General features: G+C 40.7%; 1 protein-coding gene across 3 annotated transcripts in view; it reads right to left on the bottom strand.

Moving 5' to 3' along the window:
• Nucleotides 1-16928, bottom strand: part of HACE1 (HECT domain and ankyrin repeat containing E3 ubiquitin protein ligase 1) — a 36325-nt gene that overhangs the window by 16527 nt on the left and 2870 nt on the right. The window contains exons 4-17 of one of the 3 annotated variants that reach the window (XM_082216614.1): nucleotides 16556-16660; nucleotides 15971-16046; nucleotides 13382-13513; nucleotides 12101-12183; nucleotides 10673-10769; nucleotides 8966-9067; nucleotides 8321-8427; nucleotides 7515-7761; nucleotides 5368-5705; nucleotides 3506-3574; nucleotides 2986-3073; nucleotides 2067-2178; nucleotides 1882-1979; nucleotides 1065-1152 (exon numbers count right to left, since the gene is read on the bottom strand). In XM_082216614.1, the coding sequence (XP_082072740.1) occupies nucleotides 1065-1152; nucleotides 1882-1979; nucleotides 2067-2178; nucleotides 2986-3073; nucleotides 3506-3574; nucleotides 5368-5705; nucleotides 7515-7761; nucleotides 8321-8427; nucleotides 8966-9067; nucleotides 10673-10769; nucleotides 12101-12183; nucleotides 13382-13513; nucleotides 15971-16046; nucleotides 16556-16660 (1742 nt within the window). Of the gene's footprint in view, nucleotides 1-1064; nucleotides 1153-1881; nucleotides 2179-2985; nucleotides 3074-3505; nucleotides 3575-5367; nucleotides 5706-7514; nucleotides 7762-8320; nucleotides 8428-8965; nucleotides 9068-10672; nucleotides 10770-12100; nucleotides 12184-13381; nucleotides 13514-15970; nucleotides 16047-16555; nucleotides 16661-16928 lie in introns of all 3 variants that reach the window. The other 2 variants (XM_082216615.1, XM_082216613.1) reach the window with 2 other exon arrangements.

The raw sequence follows: 16928 nt of genomic DNA, 5'->3' as shown, positions 1-16928 counted from the left end.
CAAAATTCCACTTTTTTAAAAAAATGCAGTTAAAAATTAAATAAAATAAATTTGAGAAATATAACCTTAATTTCTATTATACAGTCATACCTTGGTTTTCAAACAGCCTAGTTCTCGAATATTTTGGCTCGCAAACAATCAAAACCCAGAAGTAAGTTTTCCAGTTTCCGGACATTCTTTTGGAAGCCGAACGTCCGCTGGGGCTTCCGTGGCTTCCGATTGGCCGCAGGAGCTTCCTGCAGCCAATCAGAAGCCACGCTTTGGTTTTCAAACACTTCCAGAACGGATTCTGTTCGACTTCCAAGGTACTACTGTAAATTTAATTTCACTCTGAAGGTACCTTTTATTAAAAACAATCGGCAGTATCCATGTTAGTACAATGATTTTCATTTGTGCAACAGAACTTTTCCTCCCTATCTGCTCCCAACATGTGCTCTGCAAATTAGCACTGGAGGATTTTGGGAACCCCAGAACAGACTGTGGGGAAATATAGGAAGAGGACATTTCTTTGCTTAGCCAGAAGCCCTCACATTAAAGGAACAACTTTGTTGGACATCACCCAATGTTTGCTTGTTGCCAACGTATTATTCCTTCTCCTACATCTCCATTTTCACAAAAACGACCCTAGTGTCAGAATTATTTTATTAGGTATTACACAAAACTATCTGTTCCACCTTCAGACCGAGAACACATAGTCCAGGAAATTGATCAATAAGCCAAATGGAGCTTTTGTCTGAAGGTTGGCAATTTGACCTTGAAACTATAGGGTGTTAAAGCAGCAATTTTTGGGAAACCGTGGTGGGCTGCGGTTTAAAGAAAAAAAGTAAGGAATATAATGGAATACATGTAAAAATTTAAAAATATAAATCTAGCATGGATGAATGTATAATCTCAAAACCCTCTCCTTTATACATTAGGAAGTGAACTCTTTTAAAAGGCTCATACTTACACTTTTTGAGAACCAAATGTAAAATTCTGAGTTTTAGATTATTTCTGGCACAGTCTTGGTTTGCTGTTCATGATTAGCTTCGAGCTATTGTAAGAGAAAGGAGATTCCAACCTACCATCAGCTGATTGAGTAAAAAGGCCATAATCTGGGTTAACTATCTCATTGGATAAGATATCAAACCACTCACGTACCACGCCTTGACCCTGGGTGCAAAACACAAGGTGAAATACTTCAGATAGAGTTTTGTATATTCGTTTTTCTGTCCTATTTTTTCTGTCCTATATTCTTTTTTCTGTCCTATTTTTTCTGTCCTATACTTTTCTGTTAAAAATATCAATTCATATAATGCATTTTTTTAAGAGAAAAAAAGCCCATCAGGTCTTGTGATCCTTCTTAAGAAACATGGCTCAAATTTTTACACTGTGTTATCCTGCCCAGTACATTTCTGTATGTCTTGGTATAGGACAGGCACCCCCAAACTCGGCCCTCCAGCTGTTTTGGGACTACAATTCCCATAATCCCTAGCTAACAGGACCAGTGGTCAGGGATGATGGGAATTGTAGTCCCAAAACATCTGGAGGGCCAAGTTTGGGGGTGCCTGGTATAGAAAATGGTGAATCAATACTTGCAAGGGTCTGCAAACTACTATCACGAACAATTGTGCTGTTCACAACCAACAGTAAAAGCCCTAAAAGTGATACACTATTCTTCTGATAAGCATTTACTCTGCAAGGTCTTTGCTTTCAGACATTTTCCTGTCTTGATCTATCTACATCAAAGCCTGGCATATCCATCAGTGAGCAAACAGGCCCAGGTAGGTTTTCCCCCCTACTTAGCTTAGACTTGCTATGAGAGTTTCAGAACTGCTACCCTATTTTAAAATGCATCTGATAAAAACGATGCTTTTACACATTATATACAATTACACTCACCATGCCTTCTTCGCCATGGAAACGGACAGCAATTCCCTGTTTCAGCTTTGCACAATTTGCTTTAGATACAACTTCGCAGCTGCTCCTAAAAATAGAATCTAAATATGAAAACCAATTAATTCCTTTACTTTTGTCTGCACAGAATGGTTTTGAATAGAGAGGATGGCTCGAGTGAAATTCCTTACCTCTGTGGACCAGCAGAATATCATTTTCATTCACTGGCCTATGAACCATGTCCGAGTCTGGCTGCCCTGAATGCAAGTGCTCATAAAACCATTCACAGCGATCTTTAAAGGGCTAAGTGGAGGAAAAACACACACAAGATCAAGTGTGTCAGATGTATCAGGAAACAGGAAGGAATTAAAGGGTTAAACCGAGTAATAGGCCAGGATCCAGAAGAGCCTTTCCTTTGTGTTAGTCCAGTGGAATTTTTGACTGATTCTCTTAACAACTTGGGATAGCAATAGGCCAAAGATACTTTTGAAAACTTCCTCAGTTTACAAAGGTATTTTCCTAGTGGTATAGCAGGCTGATGCTCAAAGCTCCCGTAGGCATGCAGTTCACTGAATCCAATTCAATTAAAATCTCAGGTCAGGATAACTCACTGAATAACAAGTCTTCCTCTTTCAACCAAGGTTCCTCATCTGGGAAAAACATGTAACTTACAATGCTTTCTTTCACACAACATTATAATGAAAGACAGGACCATAAAGAATTTTGTTCATTTGAATTGAAGTATATATGGTTTAAAAATTAAATTTACTTCAGAATATAGATATGGCTAGCTTTTCAGCAAGTCAATATGGCTCAGTCTCCCAGAGGTGTGAAATGGGAATAGTCTCTCTCCCTCTCTCTCTCTCTCTCTCTCAACAAGATGTAAATAATAAAATTAAACTACTGTATCAGTCATCATTTTTGCAATCAGTGGATTAGATGCACCAATAAACCTAAATGAAGGTGAATAGCATATTTATAAATTTAGCTTCATTTCTGGCTTCTAACCCACATGGTTTTTTGCAAACTGAAATATGTACCTTTAATATATATGTTTTAGAAATTAAGCCACAGATTGTATTACACATTAAATATGTTTTCAACACTCACTTGTGCTTTTATGATGTGCATGAATCTGGACATGAGTTCAGGACACTCAAGAAGAAAGTGGAAGTGATCAAAAATAATTTTGGGATTTCTGGAAAAAAATATTAAGATTAAGAAACATGCCCAGTTTTGAAGAAATTATTATTCCTCTTAAACATGCACACATTATGGAGGGTGTGCAAATATCACTCCTGTGATTCCAAAAGAGTAAGTCCTCACAAATGAAATAATAGCACAGAAATAGACGGAAGTGGTTGACTTCCATTTCATCCTGAATATAAAACAAATGTGATAAGAGATCTAATGGTAGTGAACATATTACGAAAATGATAACTCTCACATTCAGTGCTACCCTATGGTGAACTATAGCATTCAGAACAGCAGACGAATGTATGGAGTAGTACTGGAATATGAAGCATGGTGTTTTATACAACACACCAAGTTCCACAAACTCAGTCCATTAGACTGAAGTTTTTAATCTCATGGGAAATATTCATGAAAATGTTAATTTCTGGTGACATACCGGTTTACAAAGCATTTAAGAACATTGTCGTGTTTGCAGACAAACTCTATGAAGCGAGGAGATGTCATTCTGCAATTAAAAAAATCAGATTAACAAAGTATCCAGATCTAAAGACAACAACCCATCACAGCATTATCTTTTCCAGGAGGCAATCCAAACAATTTAGTCTGGAGCAGCTTTCTTAAAATCACTCATTTCAGATTAGAGAACCTGTTTTTATAGTGGGGGGGGGACCTCAACCCCCTGCAGCAATCTAACAAAAGATATAATTTTAACAAGCATCAGACCCTGAACAAGACAGAGTCTCAAACTTTAATACAGTAACACAGGATTATAGTGAGCAATGGGAACCAACACCACATAAATCACACTGAGTTCTTTGGAGAAAAAAGAGTATGCAAATGTCTCCTGTAGCCTCCAGTTACTATGGCTTCAGACATTTGGACCAGAAATTGTAGTGGTTTAGTGACTCTCCTTCACTAAACCACTAAAATTTAAAAATGCTTCCCACCCACCCCAGCCAATTCTTTGAACCCTGAAAGGTGTTTTAAAATATACTTTAAAAATGCAACAAAAAAGCCTTGAGCGCTAGTTTTTACAGTGGTACCTCGGGTTAAGTACTTAATTCGTTCCGGAGGTCCGTTCTTAACCTGAAACTGTTCTGGACCCGAAGCACCACTTTAGCTTATGGGGCCTCCTGCTGCTGCCGGAAGATGATTTCTGTTCTCATCCCGAAGCAAAGTTCTTAACCTGAGGTACTATTTCTGGTTTAGCGGAGTCTGTAACCTGAAGCATATGTAACCTGAAGCATATGTAACCTGAAGCATATGTAACCTGAGGTACCACTGTATTTCCAACAATATTCTAGAATTCTGCTGGCATCACATTTGACTGAACATACACAGATGGTTCTATCTTGGGCCCTGGAAGTACAGATATGTGGAGTATGTTTTTCTGACCTTGTATTCCAGTGATACAGATAACAGAAAGGCCATCTGCTCAGCTTTCCACAATACATGAAAAGATGGGAAGATACATACTTTTCCCCCAGGCACTGAAGAAGTGAAAATCACTAACACATTCCTATGCAGTCAGGCCTGCATTTCCTTAGCCTCATTATTGGTCTAGATCAGTCCTACACGAGAAAGGCTAATTTGTGTAACTATCATTTTCTTTGTAGTAACAGTAAAAGTTTACACAAGCCAATTTATAATTTAAGTTATCCAATGACTCCTTTTGTCAAAGATACCTGCTCTCCATAAAAGAGGGCTGTTACTTGCTAGACTGCCAGCTTTTTATTGAGGGTGCCTTTTTCTCTTCTCAAATAAAAAGCTGGAACAAATGTTTCAGGTTAAACAACACTTTCTGTAAAAGTCCTGTCTCGTGCCTGTGCTGGAAAAACTATAGTCCATGAAGCAACAACCAGTGTAATGAAAAACTTTAATGAGGTTCAGCCAATTTGGGGAGAATTAGAAACTGGAAAGTTGTGAGGGATGGTAGGAACTGTTGGGAACAGCTGATCCAAAAAAGTAGGAAGCCGCAGGAAGCTATTTGAACCTGCACAAAATGACTTATTGCTACACCATGATTGCTGAACGCTCCATAAAGGCCTATTGTACCCCAGTAAAGAGAAAGCTGTGACGTTCCAGATGTTGTTGGACTATAAATACAATAATCCCTGAACACCAGCCTTGCTGGCCAGGAGTGGAGTCCAACAAAATCTAGAACATGGCTTCCCATCCCTTTTCTAACCTCAGGTTTACAGCCAACATTTCAGCCTTTTAAAAGAAAAAAGAAAGAAAGAAAGCATTATGGATCTGGAATGTGTCAAAGAAAAGGTGTGCAAGTCTGGGACTTCTTACCCTTGAGGCATCTGACAGGAGCAACACATATAAAATGCTTGAATGACAGCACTCAGCCGGTTTGCTGTCACAGAAATAACATCCTGGCAATCTGCATAAGCTTCTTGCGTACTGCCAACTTCATACATTTTAGGGTCCCCCATGTCCATAGGTAATGCTGTGCTCTTCTCTGATGCGGCAACATCAAATATATGTGTAGGAGCACCATCTTGTTGATCTGGTCCCTTTTGCTTCAGTAAAATAGAAGTGATATTGGCAGAGTCTCTTTTGTTTTTCATCAGCTCTGCAGATATTAGAGCTAACCATTCATCTAATGAGTGCCAGAGTAATTCCAGAGGCTGCAAAGCACAAGAGAAACTGAATTTAAAGCAGACCAATAGATGTATTTGCAGATTACTATAGGGAAGCTATTAGGATTCTTGTAAAGCTATATTTTTAAAAAATGAAACAAGTTTTCTCCCATATCCTCAATCTCTATGGAGCATCTGCAAAGGAAAATAGTCAATTTGATTAAAAGCCATGCTGACATTATGGTTTTGCCAAAAAATAATAATTTCATATTGTTGCTAATAGTTAGTACGCAGACTATTGCTAAGCAGATAGAAGGGCTACAGAGATCCCCAAAGGTATAAATCAGCATTATGGGTTATGCTGGTTTTATGAACACCACACCCTGCACCAAATGACAACCAGAATCCAGTCATAGCCTTCAATAGACCACAGACCAGAACTTAAAGTTAGCACAAGGTAAGAAGTGACCAAGACAAACTCCTACCACTTTAAATATTTCCCTTTTTCTGTGAATAGGCTTGAGGTTTTGCAGAAAGAATGCCAGAGCAAAAATCAGAAAACGTTACTTTAAAGATTTAGAGGGAAATGTTTCTAGGAGAAAGTTATTTTTGCCTATTCCTCTTGTTCTCCTATAGTTTTGCACGGTGTAACTTTTTACATTTACTTTCTCCCTCCCTTGCTGTTTTTTTCTCTTTTCCCCCCTAAGATTTTAAACTCGCAGACAAGATAATCTGCTACCCGTGAGTCTTGCTGACCCAATGATAAGCTTATTCCTATGAAGTACAAACTAACATAGCAGTTCATATGTTTTGAGTGTGCTCAAAAACTGTGTAGTCCCGAAAGACAAATTTGGCAACAGGTTTTGGAGGCCTATAATTATATCCATATTAACGGTTATATGAAGAAATATTGCAGTTGCCATACTTGTATCTTATGTGTCACTAAATATAACAGGGAAAAGGGCAAAAAGAGGATTGACTTCCACCATAGCAAATATGGGGACAGTATTTGAAGCCTTTTGAGTAAGAAAACTCTTGTGATAAAGATTGCCCATGTGGTTGTGGTACCCACACATTTCTCAGAGGCAGCAAAGAAAAGCAGCTCTCCTTCCACTCATACATGTGCAAGAAAATGACCTTAGATTTTATGAAAAGAGGAAAAAGAGATCCATAGCCTAAAAGGTCTACAGTTTAGCAACAAGGTCTTGACCACAGTAGACCCACTTGTTCAGTCTCTCTATAAACACAACATGAGGGGTTTTCAGAAAAATCAAGCACACAAAATTCCAAGTGTTTCCTAAAGTAAGGTTATCATCATAGCTGTCAACCGTCCCTTATTTGGCGGGAAACTCCCTTATACCAGTGCCGTGTCCCGCTGCTGTCCCTTATTCATGATGTCCCTTAATTTTCTCGGGTTTCAAGCTCACCCGGCTCGGGAGGGAAGCAGCGGCTTGGGGTCCTCCACCGCACAAGAGAGAGCGCGCACAAGCTGTCGCGTGTCCGTCTCTCCCTTTTCCCCCTCAGGGATGCACCGTGAGGAGCTGGGTAAGCAAAATCCCTTATTTTGGCTGCTGATCCCTTATTTTCGAGGCCACTGGTCCCTTATTTTCAAATCTGTAAGTTGACAGCTATGGCTATCATATCGATCACACTTCAGCAGAAGCAATGATATTTATACAATTAGGACTGGGATATGAAATTTTTAGGACACTCTGTTTCATGCCACACAGGATGATCTCAAGGGAAATAAAATGAGAAACATTTTGAAATACTGTATATGGCAATCAATTAAGTTAAGCATTGATTATAAAGAAAAAGCAAGTGGTCCCAACTTAAAATGGGTATCAATAAACTTACGTCCTCCTCATGAGATGCCTGATTAATGAATGCATGCTTTGTGAAATTCATCTCTTTAAGGTCTATCTTCCTAATAACGTCAACTACTTTTCTGACCTTGAACACTTGGCTTCTTGGAGTTTTATTTCCATTGTACCCCATGTCATTTCCATTATTGGGAGTGGATGGCCCAAGTCGAAAGACATGACAAAATATCCTCACGATTCTCAGCAGGCTCTTCATTTGAGCTTCGTAATTACTTGACAAGCTGGAAAGCACAAGCCACGAAATGCTTCAATATAACGGAGAGACTTCCTTATGACCCAAATCAAAATCTTCAAAATAGCTACAGCCACAGACCCATCAATTCTCCACTGGCAAAGCACCACAGTTCTGCTCTTCAGCCTATCAATTGTTTAGACGTCTTGTTTTGTTCCCTCAACTCCGCATTTTATAAACTGGGAATTTAGGTCATGGGAGCAGGCCACCCAATCAATTGCCATACTATTTTCCCTTTCCAAACGACCATGGGGCAGGGGGAGTGACACAGGCAGAAACGGTACATCTTACGTATCCACGTACACAAATGCCACCAATGTAGTTGCACATTTGGCCGGCCTTTGTTTCTTCTGGCTGACAGCAGGAAAGACTTAAGAAGGTTAAGCAAGTTAGTCAGCACCTTTCAACCTATGTTTAAGTAAATGTGCTTTGGTGGGAGTTAAAATATTCCATCGCAGGAGAAAAACCACACACACACACACACACACACACACACACACAGAGGAAACCTAAGAGAATAAATTATTTGTGGTGAGGGCCCAACTTACCTGAGTAGTTTGTGACCATTTGTTGTAGCCACCTCAGCAAGACTAGTCAAAATTTTAAGGTACTGGTTTTCATTCTGCTGAGACAAGTGTTCTAGGACTTGCCGTAACTAGATACAGGAGGGAGGGGGAACAGTCACAAAAATTTTGATCACACCAGACAGTAATTTAAAATGTTAAACCTACCAACCAATGTCAACCAATAATTTCTAACACAAGTAGGGCTAACACCAAACCGCTATAGTTTTTAAAGTATTATATGGGATGCAGCAATGTTTGAGCATCTCACCAGACACACGAGGGCAATTAAACGCATAACAAAAAGAGACACCTTCCAAGAAATGTGGACCTCTTTCTTTAACTATGTTAACGACCAAAATCAAGACCTTGTTATACCAACTGCTCAGTCTTCCTAGTGGAGAGGTTAAGATAAGTAATATGTTTGAACACTGAATCTGTAAGCTTATGTCTAAAGTCAATGGATACAGCAAACACCATTAGATGGAATGCTGGATAAGTGGTTAATGGTTCTTGTTTTTGTATTTGTTTAAAAACCAATAAAACTTTTTTTTAATTAAAAAAACTGCTGTAATTTGCAAAACCTAGCTGATTAGCACATTGGGTTATCCAGAAGATAACTGAATTCACCATGTTTTCTCTAAGTTCTTCATTCTGTGTCATTTGAATAATTGTTTGGAAAAGTCTAGGATGATGCTGTATCAGGATTTCGCAAGTCTCTCCATAGCCACCCTGAAAAAGAGAGGATTTTTATTTAAGCAATAATTGAAATCATATCCTTCAGGAAATGGCGTAACTGAAATACATTGAGTATTAAATGAAACACAAACATAGATACAATTTTAAAGGGGTATGCTACTAGGAAGCAAGATCAATTAAAAAAACCAATAGCAGTGAAAAATAAGGGCAAGTGTTCTAACTCATATCTCAATATTGAAGCTTCCCTTTTCAACTCTTAAGTTAGGGAAGTCCATTTGTTTGAGAAAATATAGAGGCTCAGATCAAATAATGCATTTTAGGGTGAGAAGAGGAGGCAAGGACCCATTAGCACAATTTGTGCTTGTTTCCTACCACATAAAGAACTTCTACTCCAAATTACTGTGTAAACTGGCTTTGAATCTGGACCTTATAGAACTTTCTATTGTGAAAACTAAACAACTTGGCTCCCCAAAGAAAACACACCTTACTGAGAGACCTGCTTGTGCACTGAGGTAAGCAGGTGTGGCCCTCTTGGTGATACCACAACCCTTAGAAATTCATCTCCAGAACACCAAGAAAATGTGGAGCAGCCTTCCTAAGGAGATACGGCAGGTGATGTCTATGTTTTCTACACATGCTAAAAACATGCTTGTTGATCCAGGCATTTGCCAACTAGAGGATAATGAAGATTTTGTTTTATTGTGATTACTATTGCCATTGTCCTAAGATTTTACATGATTTTATTGATTATGCTACTTCTTAATTGTGCTGTAAAGTCGTACCTTGGTTTTCAAACAGCTTAGTTCTAGAACGTTTTGGCTCCCGAATGCCACAAACCCGGAAGTGACTGTTCCGGTTTGTGAACTAATTTTGCAGGCCATGCTTTGATTTCCGAATGTTTTGGAAGTCGAACGGACTTCCGGAACGGATTCTGTTCCGACTTCCAAGGTACGACTGTACACCACTTTGGATACTGTGTATATGTAAAGCAGTATAAATGCCTTAAAATAATAAAAAGCTTAATTAATATAAAATGTTGGACTTAAAACTCCAGTGTGGCATTTTTTAATGAATACATTAATGGCTAAATTCAGCATTGGTGGGGGGACCTAATTTCCATGTAATCATTTATTTCATTGACTAGTATTAGATGAAATATCATTCAAGGCAGACCTCTGCACACAATTACTCCTGGCATTCAGATTTGAGTTCTAAGAGTTACTTCATAAGAATTTAACATCTGCTTAGATTCAGTAATATCACAGGCACTGCACAGAACACAGAAGCCTCTAACTGGAGGCATATAATCTAATTAGGGCTTTGTATATTAGGATGTGGAACTGACACACGATGCACAAGTGACTCATGAATCCTCTTTCCATGTTTCCAGGCCCAAACTAATACATGGAGGGCAAGTCATGCATCTCCCTGTGGTACATTGAATACGCTCCTCTTGCTCTGCTTGGGCAAAGGGGAAAGCAGAGAAGAGACATAATTTTTACCATTGCACAGAAACAGGAAACAACAGCCACTTACAACACTACCCTCCAACACCACCCTCCAACTAACAGGAAAAGGTTACAATGGCACTTAACAGTAGTTTTAAGCAAGATATGTAAACCTGAAGCAAATTTGTACCTGTACACAGAGATCAAGTGGTGTGACCCCATTTTTGTCTGGCAAATATTTGGCTCCTCTCATCAAAAGGATCTGTGCAGTGTCTCTTTGGCCGTGGCTAAATAAATCATAAAGAATTTATAAGATTCTATGATTCTAAGATTCATTCAGTGCATGTTCTATTAGCCTGCCTTCCTGAATCCACGCAATATTTCAAAAATGAAAGAAGTATTAAGGGCACTTGACTGAAGGGTGTTCAAGATTTTCTAAATATAAATCAGAAGCAGCAAGGGAATTGTTTGGATCAGCAAACAGAAGCAAGGTGTTTATAAATTCTGTCTAGCTTTCAAATATAAATGGTACTTACAACCAAAAGGAGGGGGAAATAAACATTTTAAAAAGAAGAAAACATAAGACTTCAAGAAGTCCTAGATATGATTTTCTTGGGATGTTTAAACCTTGGACTTAGGGAAAGAAGATCCCATATTCCACCCTGCACCCCCTAAGAAGTTTAATGCATTTGATGAGAATACACTGAAAAACACTGAGTGAGTGCTGATTCAATGTTTATAATATTTATAAATTCTCAGTACAGTGTAATGGTCTACATCAGGAGTAAGCAAACTTTTTCAACAGGGGGCTGGTCCACTGTCCCTCAAACCTTGTGAGGGGCCAGACTATATTTTCAGGGGGGGAATGATGCAAGAGCACCATGAGCCCCGGTGGCTGCATACCTGTGTCTTGCAGGGGCTGGCAGCGGGGGCAGGAAGATGAGCGACTCGCGAAAAGGCTCCAGAGAGGAGCTGCTTAAAATGGCAGCCGCTTGAGCGCTGTTGCTGCTGGCACCAACAAAGCCCAGCCCCCTTCCTCCTCTAGGCAGGGCAGAGAGAAGCCGGGAGGAGGGAGGGAGGAGGCGCCTGCATGTGAGGGAGGAGGGAGAGGGAAAGAATGTGTGCGCTGGTGATCCCTGGACCGTCCATGGGCCGGATCCAGAAGGCAATTGGGCCTGATCCGGCCTGCAGATCTTAGTTTGCCTACCCATGGTCTACATCACACTTTGATTATGGCATTAAATAAAAAATTAAGCTCCAGCCAAGAAGAACCATAGTTCAGTTAACTCAGTGGCAGAGCACCTGGTTGGCATGCACAAGGTCCCAGCAGCAAACCCTGGCATCTCCATTTGAAAGAAGCTCTGTTAGCAAGGCCAGGAATGACCTCTGCGTCAGTCAGAGCATCCACTACCAAGCTGTGTGTGCCACGAGCCTGATTCAGTACCATGCAAGATTAACAGGTTCAAGAAAGCCAAGAGAGTGATTAATACAAGGTTATTCAGTGATCCTCGTGGTGAAAAACAGATTTTGCAAACCTAAAGCAACATTCCCCTGATTTCCTCAGATATTATGAACTTCCAACATTTAATAAAGTAATTTTAAAACAAACAAACCATACCTGCAAGCAAAGTAGAGTGGAGTTGCTCCCGAAACGTTGGGCCTGTTGATATCTGCACCACTATCCAGAAGACATTGAACTGTCTTTTGGGAAGGAAAAAAAACCTGAATGAAGTTAATCTACAAATATGCACAATTGAACTGCATTCCTATCCCATTTATTTAGGATTAGGGGAATTCACTACAACTTACTTCCAAGTATACACATCTAGGATTGTACTGTTACTTCTTTAAGTTACCCCCCCCCAAAAAAAAGCAGAAAATGTATCATTTACAGTGGCATATTTTAAAAAAAACTAGTTAAGCTTACAGATTTACCGCATTTTTCGCCCCATAGGACGCACTTTTTCCCCTCCAAAAATGATGGGGAAATGTGTGTGCGTCTTATGGGGCGAATGCAGGCTTTCGCTGAAGCCTGGAGAGCGAGAGGCATAGGTGCGCACCGACCCATCTCGCTCTCCAGGCTTCAGGAAGCTATCCGCAAGCCTTGCGCGCCCGGCGAGAGGTCCCACCAGGCACGCAAGGCTTGCGGGTGGCAGCCTGCAGCCCGAAGTACGGGGCACGCTGCAGAGCACGCCCCGTGCTTCGGGCAGATGTCCGCAAGCCTGGCGCACCCGGCGGGAGGTCCTGCCGGGCTCGCAAGGCTTGCAGGCAGCAACCTGTTCTGGGGGCTGGGGTTGGGGGAAGCTCGGGCTTCCCCTGTGCCAGCCCCACGCCTGGGGGGGGAATAATTTGTCCCCTTTATTTCCCCCCAAAAAAATCTAGGTGCGTCCTATGGGGCGAAAAATACGGTAATTTCTCTACCACCTACATTTTCAAGTTTAACAGCACAGATTTATTATTCACTAATTTCAAGGGGACCAATTCTGAATTAACAACTGAATTTCACCCAACTGAATTTGGGCCCTTGTAGAATACGTCATTAAGTATGTGTATAAATCTAGTTTCCAACCGAAGCCTATTAAAATCAACTATGTATTCAACTATGTATTCCTAATTATTAGACTGGTCCCAATTAATTAACTTTTGTAAAAAGCATTCATGAAACAACGATGCAGAAAAATATGTCATCTCCTAAGTAACTCATTAGCCTATTACGGAACCAGCTGCACTATAAAGCCGTTTCTAAGCAGAAACGAAAGAACTACAAGAACAAGCAATTCCTTAGGAGTACCATCAGCTGAGAGTCCAAACACTTGATGTTCCCTGTTAATGGGCCTCTTTGCCACAAAATACTTACATTGCAAGCCCTTAAAATTGTAAGTTTTGCTCATCAGCCTACCGTCTTGTGGCCATTTTGGCAAGCCACATGAAGTGCTGTCTGCCCCATCGCATCTTCAACATCTACATTGGTAACATGCTGTACAAGATCGTGAAGCAATTCTGTTCGCCCATTCACAGCAAGCCAATGGATCTGGATATGAAAAACAAAACGTCAACCAGGGAGAGAAATACATTCAGCAAGTAAATTCAATAAATCTAAATAATGAAATTTGAGGGAAAGGGAAATATTAGTATTAATGTTATTTGCAATCCTTTAAAAGGGATTTAGGTGCCAATCAATGGCTTAATATTCATCAGTATTGAATCAACAAGCACTCTTAATAACTTGAAATTTCCAACAGTGCTTGAAAGAGGGACTCACAGAAACCTGCACCAGGCAAGGAACACATTTTCCTCTTCCTTTAGGAAAACAAGCATACCAGAAACACAGGACATCCAGATTCCAACATGCATGCAGAGGGTTGCAATCTAAGACATACCCTATGAAAAAGGAGATGCTCCAGGAACACCACGGGGGCTTTTTTTCAATTACCTTAAACTTATATCCCACCTTTCTCCAAACCTGCTGTACATGGTATTCTCTACACAAGCACAATATTTCATGAACACAACAGTAACATGAGTTAAGTTAGACTGGCACAGTGACTAGCCTAAGATCACTGGCCTAGTGAGCTTCAAGTGAGCTTCTCCCAAGTCCAACACTCTAACCAGTATGCCACACTGGCTCTTTGAACTCCCATACTCACATTGCAAACTCTTTTCATCTAGAACAAACGGCAAGAGTTTAATGACATCCAACTTCTGCATTTGCCCTTGTCTGTCTTCATACAGAGTCCTTGCCAGGTAAAGCTCAACATCTACCTAGCCCAGCTGTTCCAACAATGCTTGCCACCCCACCCAAGGAAACTAACATTCAACAGCATGCCTATTCTATTCCTTTGTTGTTGTTGTTTAGTCGTTTAGTCATGTCCGACTCTTCGTGACCCCATGGACCAGAGCACGCCAGGCACTCCTATCTTCCACTGCCTCCCGCAGTTTGGTTAAACTCATGTTGGTAGCTTCGAGAACACTGTCCGTCCATCTCGTCCTCTGTTGTCCCCTTCTCCTTGTGCCCTCAATCTTTCCCAACATCAGGGTCTTTTCCAGGGAGTCTTCTCATGAGGTGGCCAAAGTACTGGAGCCTCAGTTACAGGATCTGTCCTTCCAGTAAGCACTCAGGGCTGATTTCCTTCAGAATGGATAGGATTGATCTTCCTGCTGTCCATGGGACTCTCAGGAGTCTCCACCAGCACCATAATTCAGAAGCATCAATTCTTCGGCGATCAGCCTTCTTTATGGTCCAGCTCTCACTTCCACACATCACTACTGGGAAAGCTTTAGCTTTAACAATACGTACCTTTGTCGGCAATGTGATGTCTCTGCTTTTTAAGATGCTGTCTAGGTTTGTCATTGCTTTTCTCCCAAGAAGCAGGCGTCTTTTAATTTCATGACTGCTGTCACCATTCTATTCCTTAGCAGTGCTAATAGCAAGGCGAGTGAGCATGATGAGCAAACTTTACCCAACTTTAAAGCTGCAGAGATAGATGGAAATCATTCCAACAGTTATCCCCGCCATCTCCACAGTTCCGAGATTGGAAGGAAGGCTGGAGCTTGGCAGCCAAACCAGGAAAAGGCCCACCTATCAACCTTTCCAGCTCCAGACCAGAAAGGGACAGTGGGAGATGCTTGCTTGTAATCACAATGAATGAGATTGAGCACTGCACTGTTGCTTACAGTGGTGTTACTTCTTACTGGGACCAGGAGATTCTGCCAATCCACTGCTCCCCCCATCCTCTCTGCCACTCTCTCCTGAATTCTGGCAAGTGAGATTGCTGCTGAAGATGAGGGGGCAGTGTAATAGAGAAGTCACACAGAGAAACTTCTTGCCCAAGCATCATTGGGCAAAGCCCATTCAAGAGCCTTTGCCCAGTAGCAGTTAAGCTGGCACTCCCCTCCTCACAGGCACTTCCCTCTGGTGGCCAGTGGCTTGTTTGGGTGCCACTGTCTTAAGGCACTCAGAGCACCTGCAAACAACAGGCATTCTGATTCCCAGCTGAAGTGTTCATGGCAAAACCATTATTAACCTCTCATAGTTGTATTTTACTTCAAATAAGGTAAAAGACTAAGGATTTGGTGGTGGTGATCTAAAAAACAAAACAGCACAAAATTTTGAGCATAATGGATGGGGGGAAATTGCTGCACCAGTCCATGCATCATTGTAGATTATGACATTAGTTTCACATCACATGCCAAGTCAAATCTTTACAGTAAGAAGTCACTGCAGAAGGCTGCATTTTTAAATAGTACAACCCGGCGCACATGAACATATTTTGCAGATTAAACAGCAATTCAGCATCACCAGCCAAAAATACAATTTTCAGAACACAAGATGTATTATTTCCATTAACTACCAAGGACTGTAAGTACAGCTCATTACATTTCTTGATTATCGGAAGAAGGTCAAGCAGTGAAATAAGCAAGTTTAGGGATGATCATAGAATGGCAATATTTAAGTGAAGGGTAATAGGAACAAAATTGCACGACTTACTGCTGTCAGGCCCTCATTATTACAAATGTTGACATCAGCGCTGTACTCTAGCAGCTTGCTCATACATTTCTTCTGGCTGTGTGGAAAACAAATTACGTATTGGCCACAAGCCCAATAAAACAAGACTTCCTCAGCTTCCTCCCTTGTTTCTTAGGGCTGGAAATTTATTGCACATGGCATGATTAGAAAGTGTCCCCGTAAAAAGCAAATTACATATTCTGCAAGCTAGGCATTCCGTAGGGTGGTCTGTGTACCTGGAGACCTGACTTTCATTATTATTTTCATTTTTTAAAAAAATAAACAAACTGAACTTATGTTGTTTATTAAATGTATATCAGGGCAAAAGATAACATGGCATAAACAACTAAGACCAGGCTCTCCTGGTCCAAACAGCCAACCATAGCTGGGCATAAGCACTCGTAGCCACAAAAGCCACTTGTGACTCCCAATTCAGTCTGTGGAGGAACGAAACAAATGTGGCTTCTGCTTGGCTACAGAGCTTCTGTAGGACAGAAGAACTACTATTATTGAAAGGCTATTCAATTTAGGAATAAAAAGCTAAATGTAAAAAGCTGCATCTCTTACCCATTTCTAGCAGCCAAATGAAGTGAAGTGCACCCTGAAATGTCTTGATAGTTAGGGTTTGCACCTTTCTTTAACAGTAGAACTAGGCATTCAACTGATCCACAGCTGTGGAAAGAGGTTAGAAAGGTTTTAACAGAAGGTTAAAGCAGCTTGGCTAGAAAAAGATAACTTCCATTACAAACAGCATTATGTAAAGCAGAATCAATGTTAACCTGTGGCCCTGCCAAGGTTGAACTACAATTCCCATCTACCCCAGTCATCATGGCCAATGGTGAGGGATGATGGGAATTATAGCCCAACTCCCATAATCTCTAATCAATGACCATAGTCCAAAACGGTCTGGAGAAGTGTGCATGCACACGAAAGCTCATAC

Source organism: Podarcis vaucheri (genome assembly GCF_965113315.1).
Source record: "Podarcis vaucheri genome assembly, chromosome: 3".
Lineage (NCBI taxonomy): Eukaryota > Metazoa > Chordata > Lepidosauria > Squamata > Lacertidae > Podarcis > Podarcis vaucheri.
This window is presented reverse-complemented; position numbering and strand designations above follow the sequence as displayed.